Source organism: Cryptomeria japonica, chromosome 11, assembly GCF_030272615.1.
Source record: "Cryptomeria japonica chromosome 11, Sugi_1.0, whole genome shotgun sequence".
NCBI classification, from domain to species: Eukaryota; Viridiplantae; Streptophyta; class Pinopsida; order Cupressales; family Cupressaceae; genus Cryptomeria; species Cryptomeria japonica.
In genome coordinates this window covers 716,696,905-716,708,981 of record NC_081415.1, presented here as the reverse complement: position 1 = coordinate 716,708,981, position 12,077 = coordinate 716,696,905, and the positions used below count along the sequence as shown (strand labels likewise).

At 35.3% G+C, this 12,077-nt stretch overlaps 1 protein-coding gene across 1 annotated transcript; it reads right to left on the bottom strand.

The window, feature by feature from the left end:
• Positions 1 to 10,466: 10,466 nt before the first annotated feature.
• Positions 10,467 to 11,775, bottom strand: LOC131061388 (uncharacterized). The gene is made up of 2 exons (XM_057995031.2): positions 11,505 to 11,775; positions 10,467 to 11,403 (listed from the first exon to the last, which is right to left on the bottom strand). The coding sequence occupies exons 1-2, from the start codon at positions 11,725 to 11,727 to the stop codon at positions 10,625 to 10,627; spliced, it is 1,002 nt and encodes a 333-aa protein (XP_057851014.1). The 5' UTR covers positions 11,728 to 11,775; the 3' UTR covers positions 10,467 to 10,624.
• Positions 11,776 to 12,077: the final 302 nt, after the last annotated feature.

Genomic DNA, 12,077 nt, shown 5'->3' with positions numbered 1-12,077 from the left:
TTGACTCCGTAGTGCTTCAAATAGATCATAATCAACATCTTCTTTGATCTTCCGATAAGGATTATTAATAGCAACTACCGGTACACTGTTCATTCTTCTAGAGTAGTATACTCTGTATCCAATCACCATTGAAGCATATTTCACTGCCGGATCACTAATATTGTTTACTGTCATAGCTTTGCCATCCCATCTGGATCCTGTTAGCTTTTCTATGTCATTCTTTAGAACGGATCTCAGTAAAGGTACTTCACCGGTTGCACAAAGTCTGGTGACTACATGAATAGCTTCCTTAGAGATTTTATGTGGTTAGTCAAGCCACATAAACTGATCATGTATCCTGCTAAGCACATATCTAACATGTTCATCCACATAATCATCAATAAAGTTAAGTGCATGATGAAACCCTTTGTCGGTAACCTTCTTGTATTGATCTTTCAAGATACCATTTTCATCACATAGTGCTCTATATTGATCAAAGATAGCAACCATGCCCAAATATTCTACTTTTCAATGGTAAAATGATCTGACATCTTCAACATGTAATACACCATAAGGTACTCCAAATAGGGCTCCGACGGGATCAGTTTCTTCAGACTTAAATGGATGTCTTCTAAATTCAGGTCGTGGCCTATCAGTAACATCGACTAGATGTGGTGTATCCATCTTCAACAAATCACTCTTCAAAAATAGATAGCAAGATATTTGAAAAATACCTTTTCTCGCTTATACACTAGGGTTTTAGACACCGACAAAGTTCTCTTAACCGATTGCTGATCACAGATCACACCAAACACTTCAATCTCTGTCAAATAGGTTAGATGCTGCAAACACAATTTCTGTTGTTCTCTATTCACTCTCCAAGTTCTCATACAAATGCAATATGTCAAATAAAATTCAAAAAGTTTATTTTATTTGCCCATTATCTACCGTATTAAATGCCTTTATTGGTAAAACCCTAAAATGTCTTATAACACTATACTGATTCACATAACACATCAAACCTACTAGTTTGATCACATAATCACTTCTTACCATCATAAAACATCAAAGTATGCAGATTTCACATACCTAATGGTCCTTCAGGGGGTTCGAAAATAGATCTAACATTAAGTTCCCCCTAAGTTGTATAAACAACTTAGTTTGTCGGTGAAGGGTTCTCCACACTAGGTGAAGAAATAGGATCTTTAGATTATTTTACTTCAATTACCTCATCATCCTTCTTTTTCCAAATTATATTCATTTCTTCTCTGGTCTCCTCCACATAAACTTTCATCTTCCCTTTCCGGTCACTTGATTGATTCACTGGTTTGTTCACTTTAGCTCTGTAGAACTCTTCCATATGTCCCGGTTTATGACAATGATAACAATCCATACCAGAAGCTCTCCAAGGTCCAACATTTCCTTTGTCAGTCCTTCTTCTGCAGTTCATAGCTACATGACCAAAGTTATTATAGATTGTGCATACCACATTCATTCTCTTCTCCATCTCATAGGGACAAGACCGGTTAGCATAGGGTCTTTGCCAATTTGGACTTCTTCGGTTGTTGAAATTCCTTCTCCAATCCCCAACAGACCTCTGATTCATGTGAGGTGTAGGATTGTTTGCTCTATACTTACATTCAATAGATCTATGCCCATACATCTTGCATGTGTAACAATAACCTTCAAATCTTCTAGGCATATATCTCTAATTAGTATTAGGTCTATAACTAGTATTAACATCAGATTTGTTTCTACGGACATTAGCAGTATGTCCTGGCTTATGGCAATTGAAGCAAACATGTTTATAAGATTTCTTACCAGTGGTTTTCTGAGTCTTAGGAGCAGGTTTACCTTCATGCATGTTGACCTTAGTATCAAAAGGTTCTCCTTTGTCAAATGTATTGTATCTTAAACCTAGATGTATCACCATTCATCCTTTGAGATTGTATCTGCTCATCTAGCATGTTATAATCTTGTTGAATTTTGCAAGCTTCTCATTAGCTTCTATAAGCTCTTTAGTAAGATCTTCATTCTACTTCATAAGAGTCTCTCTAAGAGACATTGCCATATCAAGGTTTGCTTTGATTTCTTCTTTTTATTCTTTCTCCTCATGCCAGTGTGCATATCAAGTTCCATTTTCCTGATTTATCTTAAAGATATCATGATCTTTCTCTTTGATCTTGTCTTCAGCTGCCTTCCTAGCTTCAAGTTCTTGACTCATCTAGATTGTAAGGGCTTCAAGCTCTCTCGTCAGGTTAGTTTTCTCACCATTTAGTTTCTCCACTTCCTCAACCAATGCATCTATGTTTGCCCCATTGGAAGAGCTATTTTCATTGACTTCCAATAGTTGTTCAGTAAGCTCTTTCCTTTTAGCAAGTGAAGTTTTATACTTCCCTCTCAAAGTTTCTAGGGCATCCCCAGTTTCAGGAAGTTTGAGAGCCATCTATCTATAACTCATGTCCCCCATGTCTTCCTTAGGAATCCTTCTCAAGCAATTAGGCCTCAAAGAAGGTTGGCTCTGATACCGATTGCTAAAATTTTAAGGCATTGAGAGGGGGGGGTGGTGAATCAGTGTAAGCAAAAACAATATAAATCTGATCACCAACTTTAACAACTTAAAACTTATCAAGCAGATGAGAAATATCACCACATAAGAAAATGTCCAATAAAACAAATTCGACATAACACAAGAGATTATACATGGAAAAGCCAAGAGGGAAAAACCACGGTGGGAGTTAGTACACATTTCACTATCTGCAGAATAGAAATCTTGACCGGTTAAGGTCTTACAACTATGCCTTGTTAGGAGAAGACCCGGTTAAGAATCACCCAGTTAGGGGATTTGAATGATAAGCCTTGTTAGGAGAAATGACCTATTAGGATCAACCTTGCAAGAAGATTTAAGACTCTAATTCAGAGCTACCCTGTTAGGGGATTTACAGATTAAGGCTTGTTAGGACCCACCTGGTTAGGGGATTTTGCTGCTGCAAACTGTTAGGAAAACAATAGTGATAAGATCTTCAAATAACACCTTATGTGGTTGATAAGATCCACTTCTGATCCTTAAAACATCAACAACACTTCATTACAAAAATTCCCTAATCACTGCACAATCACATTCACAATATTCACTCATGAATTCTGTCTTCACACACATACCGACTTTATACCTCATCACACTTTTTATAAACATTTACATTTAGTTGGCTACAACCTTGGAACAATTTCCTAGGTTCAATGAATCTAGACAAACTTACATCGTACGATTTATATATGTTGGCCATCGACATAAAAAATTAAAACTTGTGCCGTGTTACCGATTTAAGTGACTATATCACTACTGGTTTTAAGTGTTATATCAGTTTGTCTGTTCTATAAATTAAATCTTGCTCATCCAGTTGAATCTGCCAATGTGGTTGTTAACATATCTCCAAATACCTGTCACCATCATCGCTATGAAACAACATCATCCAACTCTTCATGAATCACCTGTACCGGTTGAGATCCTAATTATCGGTTCTCTGTAGAACTGTCTTTTGTATCGATTAAACCTTACCGGTTGGCTTCTAAGACTTAGATGACTGCAAAAACATTATTGCCATCAATGACTACACAAAACCTAGTCATCAAACATAAATCTCAATCTCTTCATCACAATCACTAACTAATCATATACTGGTTGCATAACAACATCAATCTTTATCGCTTCAGTCAAATGCCAATAGAAGAGGGATACCAGCTACCATTGGTGTAGAGTAATGCTCTGATATATGATTGTTAAATCTTTGTCTATGCAACGTAGCATTGTTTCTCACTCACCCAAAAATTTGGCTTTAAATACCCTTTTGCAGAGAAATTCCATAGCCCTTTTAACTTCACCAACTGGAAGAATGGTAGCCAAAAAAGAAGGATGGAATGTTAGAGTTGACTCCATATCTATGATTGGCCCTGAGGAACTGTCCTCCAAGAATCCAACACAGAGCATGAAACAAGAGTTTATGTAAATGATTTACCACTTCACCTAGTCTTTTATGAGTTATCATCTTGAATAACGCCATTTGCCTTTTCGAAGCCACAAGAGAAATGGAGGTATCCATCCAGAGGAAGAGGGGAATGACGAAAACCAAGAAGCAAGGTTCAAAATAGGGGAATTATACCAACAATCCAAAAACATGAAAGCCAGAGAGCAGAGGTTAGAGAAGGAGAAATATACCAACATTCCAAGAGGTAAGCTTTTGATTGAATGAGATTTTGGCAAACTTGTTTGAGATGCCAATATTAAATATCGAAGGAGAGAACCGTAAGAGCAATTAAGTTTATGAGTGGGAGAGAGCTGGAGATGTCAAATCATACCAATATTTACATATAATACATCATCTATTTATATACAATATATGATTTTTTTTATATTTCTGATATTAAACAACATAATGGAACCCAAAATAATGGGGCTCCTGTATCCTGCTGCGTATGTCTGTCCAAGCACACCGGTCACATGGGGGCTGAGAGAGTAGAACTTGAAGCTGATCTCCAGATGGGGGTTGAACTCAGCAGCGCAACCATGCAAAGTGCAGCGATGAACATCTTTGAAGCCATTGCGACACAAGTATAGTTATGAGCCGCTATTGGATGAAAAGGAATGTAATATCATCTGCTTTTATAGCCAGCAGATTGACTAATCCATCATGTTGCTTCATAACATGACGACAATTCCCACAATCTATGCAGCTTCCACATTGTGAATTGCTTTATCTTAAATGCTACTACGTCGTATTATGGTTTAATTCCCAGAATGCATTTAAGCAACCCATAATCTCCGCCGTCTTGCTAGTTTCATTTATCTACTTATATTCTTAAAATTATTGTTACTCTCCCAATCCGCAACACTATTTCAATTAATTTGTCTTGTTTGTATCTCCAAAATCCAAAACTTCAAGGTTGAGTTTGTGGTTTCTCAAGGTTGCCAACCTGTCCTCTAAGCCCACTTGGCTACCACTTCTTCATATTATGCCATAAACAATAGTTTCTTAGGTCCAATTTGCCTTCACAAGTCATTAGTGTTAAGGTCCATAGTGAATCAGACGTTATGTTTTATTCTCTGAATGCTATCCCTTTGTTTTGATATTTTTGGTAATCGTAGAATAAAGTATCAAGCGCATTTAATTTTTCATGAGATTACATGTCTTCTATTCATTTCTATTGTGCATATACTTTTAAAAATCCATGGATCACTAGTAAAAGCCTCTTTATTATGCTTTAACAAGCTACCGTATTCTAGGTTAAAGAAAAAACCTTGGTCTTTATTGCTATCATTGCTACACAGTTAAGTAATTGTTATTAGGTCGGGTGTAAGGTTTTGGACAACCTTGAACCCCTTAATCATAAAGCTTACAAAATTGGCCAATAGCTTCTATATCCAACTTTGAGAATTTTGTTATTAGTGAACTGAATATCAAAGGTCCACGTACAACCACCTATTCTTTATTCTTTTATTTCTATAATCACTTTATTATGTGCATTTTGATTTTCCATTCTATGCATATTTAGGCCAATTTTTATTGACTATGAATCTCATCTCTTTTGATTCTTAATTAGCATTAGATAAATGGAATGGTGAAATATTGGTTAGATACAATCAAAATAGAAAATAAGAATCAATTAAATCTCACAATAACCAAAGATATAAGAGGTTCAACTTAATTTTCTTGTTATTTCATATATCGAGGTCTCTATTCTTGCAGTTTATCCTTTTGGATTAGGATCTTTAACCTTAATTACCCATAATGAATTCCATAAATTTTCATGTCTCCACTAAAGTTTATTAAGTCCCATTATGTGATTTCTATCCACCTACCTACATATCCATATTAATATTAACCATATCATATACATTCTTAATTTCCCTTCTTCCTCTTATCTCTTTGTTAGACATCCTAGATAATTTCATCCACTTCCGAATATGTGCTAATATATTGCATACAATAAAATAACCAAAATAGCATCAAATGAAAACCAATTCAACACTCAAACCAAATACATGAAAACCTCAATCTCAAATGATCATATATGATTTTTTGATAGATGGAATATAGTTTCTTGTCAAATAAACATCATGATTATTAGATTGAGATATTGGGAGATGCTCATGTGGAATGAGTGACCTCCCATTTATAGACTTTTCAAGAGGGAAATCAAGGGATAAAATGAATTGATTAATGTATGGCTAGGATTTGAAAAATATCAAGGCATGTATTAAAATTGTATTCAAGGGACTAGTGACATGATTCCTTATTCATTGGAACAGTGAGGAAGGAGTTTGGTTTGGCCACTTGAGAGGAAAGACAAGCTCAAAGAACATGGGTGTGCTCTTGAAATGATAGGATGATTCTAGGATGAAGGATAAAAGTACATGGGAAATGATGGATCGAAGGAGATAGAGATAATGGAGGATGAATGAGAATAAGGCTATAGTGGCATACGATATCTTGATTTGATATTATACTTGACATTATGCACCAAGGTATAATGAATGAGATTGACATTGTGCCTAGTATGTGATAAAAAGGTGAAATACAAACATATTTGACTTATGCCAACATGATATGGAAGACCACATATGTCCTTGTGGTACAATAATGATGCAAGGACCATGATAAATACAAACAATGATAAAATGCATAATCAACAAGAAAATACGCACAACAAATAAAAAGAAAACCATGATTTTCCCCTAGTAAAGCAAAAAAATTGATTGATTGATTAATAATGATGAGCATAGAAAACTTAATAATGCATATTGCAAGTATTGTATTGTCAATTGATTATGAGGGAATTCCTTCCCAATGTAGACACTACTTTTCTATAGGACAATTGGCCTATATTTGAACCCGTCGCTCTCACAAGTCCTCTTCCTCTTGGTGGAAAATTTCTCTTTCTACTCTTATTATGATATTCCAAGATGATTATTGTGATGGAAAGTCTTCTAAGACCTCCTGTCGTGTTTTGGCTCCCTCTAAATTTCACCTCAACACTTCGGTTACTTTTGGTATTTAGAATTCCTTTGTTTTTTTTATTATTGTGATGGAAAGTCTTCTAAGACCTCCTGTCGTGTTTTGGCTCCCTTTGAATTTCACCTCAACACTTCGGTTACTTTTGGTATTTAGAATTCCTTTGTTGTTTTTCCAATTGCTATTTTCCAAACTAAATCTACTTTTGACAATAAAATGGTAAATATTGGGATTAAGGTTTCTTTTCCTATTTTTCCTGATGCTATTTGTCAAACTGCTTTAGTCAAAAAAATTGTTGCTTTTAAGGTTCATATTGGGTTTAAGGATTCTTCTATTGTTTCTTATGACAAATTTGTTATATCCCTAAAGTTGTGAACTTTCTCATTGTACTTGTTTTGCCCCACTTTCTTCTATTGTTGCCATTTTTGGGTTTGTTCATGAGGTTTGATTGTTCCCTTCACCTAGATATATCTATGTTAAAGACAAATCTAGTTGGATAGTAGTAGAAAGAAGGAAGAAAGATGTCAAGTTGGCTAAGGTTGTTCCTAGTTCAAAAAAGTAAGAAAGATGTAAAGGTTTTTCCTAGTTCTAAGTTTGGTGACCTCTTGGGTAACTCTGCTATTCAATTTCTATAACAATCTTTTTCTTTATGGTTTGTTTCTAATTTGTAAGGGCTGAGACCCTTCCCACTTATATTAATAAATAACATATTGTGTAAGTTACAAATTATATTAAACTACTACCTATCTCGTTTAAATGTTAAACTACTTACATTATTAATTTATAAGGATGGATTGGTCAAGTAAATATTAAAGAAAGAAATGGTTTCTCTATATTGAAATAAAATTGTAACATATGTTGCTGCAAATTAAAATTAGTTTTGAAAAATATTTATAGTTTGAACTTTTTATTTGGAAAATAGTGAAATTTAGTATACTGAAAAGTTCATCATAGCACATAAGAACAAACTAGAGAGATGGTGAAGAGTAATGCCTTCTAACCCATGAACATAGAAACTTATTAAACATATAGGTTTTTTCTAAATCTATCAGATAACAATCATTAATTTCCCCTAACAATTTGGGTTCAATTGTTAAGTTATATGCAATATTTGTTATATATTTATGTGTAGGTTTCACATTGAACTTTTTTAATAATTTAGCATAATTTTTTTAAGGGTCAAATAAATTTTTACACTTTAGTCTCAAAATAAATGGTTCTACCTATACCACTTGGTTGTTTTGTATGAGCTTGAATCTATAAAAGAAAACACATGATTAATATTTAGGGTTGGATATCATAATATTTCAGGTTTGTTTTCATTGGTATTTAACTCTTTTGTAGAGTTCATATGTGAAGCATTACATTTGATGTGTGGTTGAATGATTATCCATTATTATTGGGCACATGAAATATGTATTAGAGAAGCCTAATATTTAAAGTATTCATAGATCTTCTATAAGTGTACTATAATATTCTAATTTTAATAATACATTGAGTATTGATTCTTATAGAGGTTTTTCCTAGGGTATATCTTGTGTAATCTTATGGTATGTATTTGATAATTATATTAGTTATTATATAAGCCTATATACATTCTTTTCTCTCAAATGGTTATGTAGGCAATGGATTGATCAACATGGTAATTTATAAGAATTTTTGAAATGAAAGAAACAATATAACATCTCTACACATATTCTTTTTGGTAGAAAATACTAGGAAAAGGAATCCTAATTGTACATTCTTACATTTGTTCATTTTAATACATTTTGTATGCACTTGATATTTTATATTATATTTTTCTTTTCTTCTGTGAGAGAGTTGGTATCCCATTTTTAAGATGATTGGATTTGTCCTTTAGTGGTATTTTTGCCTCACATGAGAAGGTAGGTGTCCCAATTTGAGGTGACATGGTGTGGCCATGTATTAAAATTTTGTAATGTGTGTAAGATCGTTATGAATGGAGTTATATATAACATATTTTGTAATGTGTAAGATCATGTACATGGAGGTTACATTGTAATCTTGTCCATCATTACTAAAAAATGGTACACTCATCATGGATCATTTTTTTCTAATATTTAATAGAAGATAAATTGTGATGCCCAAGTTTGGGTGATCAAATAAGATAGTTTATTGCATTGTAGGTTTTGTAAGTAATATGGTAAAAATAGTCAGGAGGAGCAAGACCAAGGCTAAGAATTTGAATTTGAATTTATGCATTTGGATGCCATACCTTTCATAGGTTTGCAAATGGTTTCTATTTTTCAATTCATCTATTTGTGTGTTCTTGGAGCTGTAGTTTGTATGATTTATTTTGTAGGTACCATTACAATAGATTTGTTCTTAGAATATTGATTAGTATTATGATATATTGGTACACCTTTCATGGAGCATCCATTTGAATGTTTGAACGACGATAGTTTTGGGCAGCCAAGTTAGAGTGTTCAAATATAAAATTTCATGACATTGTAAGTTATTTAAGGAATGTGTCAAAATAGCCAAGAGGACCAAAAACAAGGAGAATTGTTAGAATTTGAACCAATACATTTGAGCGTCATACCTTTGGAAGGTTTGCAAATAATTTTCTTAACCATTTATAGTTTCTAGTTTGTACCTCATCAATTTATTGGTGCTTGTAGTTGTATTTTTTATGGTTCATTTTGTAGGTATCATTATGCTACCAAATTCACTCTAGATTTGTATTTTTGTGATCTTCTATGTGAAGCCTTGCTTTGCAAGTATAGTGTAATCCATTCAAACATAAATAATCAAGCAAGCTATTCTTTCCACTCTCTTTTGTGGAAGGTTATATTTGTTTTGTAGGTGATCCTGGGTTGTGGGGAGTTCACAAGTTTGTGTGGTCAAATAAGATAGTTTATAATATTGTAGGCTGTGTAAATAATATCCTTAAAGTAGTCAGAAGGATCAAGGCCAAGGTTAAGGATTCAAATTTGAACCCATGCATTGAAAGGTTTCCAATTGATTTCTCATTTGTACTTCATCTATTTATTTTAGCTTGAAGCTATAGTTTGTATGGTTCATTTTCTAGGTACCATTATGATTGATTGGTTCTCATAATCTTTATTAGTATTATGATAGATTGGCACACTGGCCATGGAGCATTTTTTGAATGTTTCAATGAAAATAAATTGAGGAAGGCAATTTTGGGTGTTCAAATGTGAATATTTATGGCATTGTAATTTGTGGAAGACATAAACCAAGGGAATCATGGGAATTTGAACCAATGCATTAGTTTCTAGTTTGTACTTCATCTATTTATTAGTGCTTTGAGTTGTAATTTGTATTATTCAATTAGTAGGTGTCGTTATGCTACAACACTTGCTCCAGATTTGTAGGTTGGTGACGCTCCATGTGAAAGCTTGGGATCCACTTCATAAAATAATTTTAACACATTTTTCTTGATCATGCAACGATGTGAAAGTACTAATTGAATGGAACTTGACAGATATCAGATTAATTAAAACTGAAGGTCTCATTGAGAATTTTATTTAGCGGCCAGAGTGGTCAGTAGCCATAATACATAAACATAAATGAAACTAATTCCACAGGACATAAATATTGGGGCTCGTCATGGGGTTTTCTTTAAAGTATTATTGTTTGTTGGTACAGATCTATCTTCGGCAAACCATCCCGCGCCCTCCGGGTCTCCCTGCACAGTTGAGGTCAACAATGGAGAAATCTTTGATGTCGTTGTTGTTGTTGGGTGATCCGAATCGCGCAACTTTGCAATCAGTAGCAAACAGATTGCTCGTCACATAGTTAGCCTCACCTCCCACCACGGGCATGGCCACACCCAATTTAATGGGGCTCCTGTATTCTGCTGCGTATGTCTGTCCAAGCACACCGGTCACATGGGGGCTGAGAGAGTAGAACTTGAAGCCGAGCTCCAGATGGGCAAAGCAATCGCCAGACTCGGAGGTGATCCCGTAGTTGTGGATTCGAGACTCCTCCGGAGTGATGGGCACAACGCGGGCTGTAATCATAAACTTGTTCTCCACTTCAACCGTCACAGCATTAGCGGTGTCAGATCGAACGATTGTCAAGTTGAAGGGAGAGAGGGAAAGCGTGGCACCCTCCTGGTTAGGAAGTTGGATCGTTTTGCCGTCCAAGGCAATGGCCAGTTGTTCAACTGAATCATCCCAGGAGGACACCTTGTTGGCTCCCAGGAACAGCTGGTGGTTGCCGTTGAACAGCACTCCAATGGATTGTACCCACGTGAAGTCTCTTCCCATTCCTTCGCCTCTTTTGCCGATGAAGTGAGCATTGATGTGGAGATCTGAGTCTGACACCAAACAGAAGTTCTGGTCTTTCTTACCATGGAAATAGAACATGATGCCATCTCCTCCTATGAATCGAGGATCCTCGCAGACGCCTCCGGGCTTATTGCAGTCTGCACAGTAATATTAATATCCATCCGAAATTGGCTATTAGTTTTTTCAAAATTTCAATCATAAAACCTCCCGACAAACAAATCAAATAATCGATACTTACTGCAAACAGGCTTGCACATGTTGCAGTCCATCATGCAGGTATGCGCACACTGGTCCGGACATGTATACTTCCCAGTGCAGGTATACTTGTAGAGCTTGCCATGGCACTTCACCTCCTTCGGTTTCTTCGGTTCCTCCGGTTTCTTCTGTTCCTTCGCAAACACATCGCTTGCACTCAGCAGCGCAACCATGAAAAGTGCAGCGATGAACAGCTTTGAAGCCATTGCGACACAAGTATAGTTATGAGTCGCTATTCGATGAAAATGAATGCCATTTCATTTGCTTTTATAGCCAGAAGATTAAGTAATTTATCATGTTGCTTCATAACAGGACGACAATCCCCCACAATCTATGCAGCCTCCACGTTGTGAATTGCTTTATCTTAAATGCTACTACATTGTACTATGGTTTGATATATGCTTATACTCAGGCTAATTCTACATTTTCATCGGATTCCACTCTTATACTTCCTTACTCAGGCATATTCTAAATTAGTTTAACAAATACCGTCGAGTTGTAAAAATCGAAGAGTCCGGTCCAGATTCCGTGAGAGCGACCTCCAAATCGTGCGACG

Bases quoted from the DNA above. Each gene is read 5' to 3' on its own strand.
- LOC131061388 (XM_057995031.2), bottom strand. From the start codon at position 11,727: ATGGCTTCAAAGCTGTTCATCGCTGCACTTTTCATGGTTGCGCTGCTG. The intron at 11,404-11,504 runs GTAAGTATCGAT...ATTACTGTGCAG, and splicing joins CATGTGCAAGCCTGTTTGCA to ACTGCAATAAGCCCGGAGGC.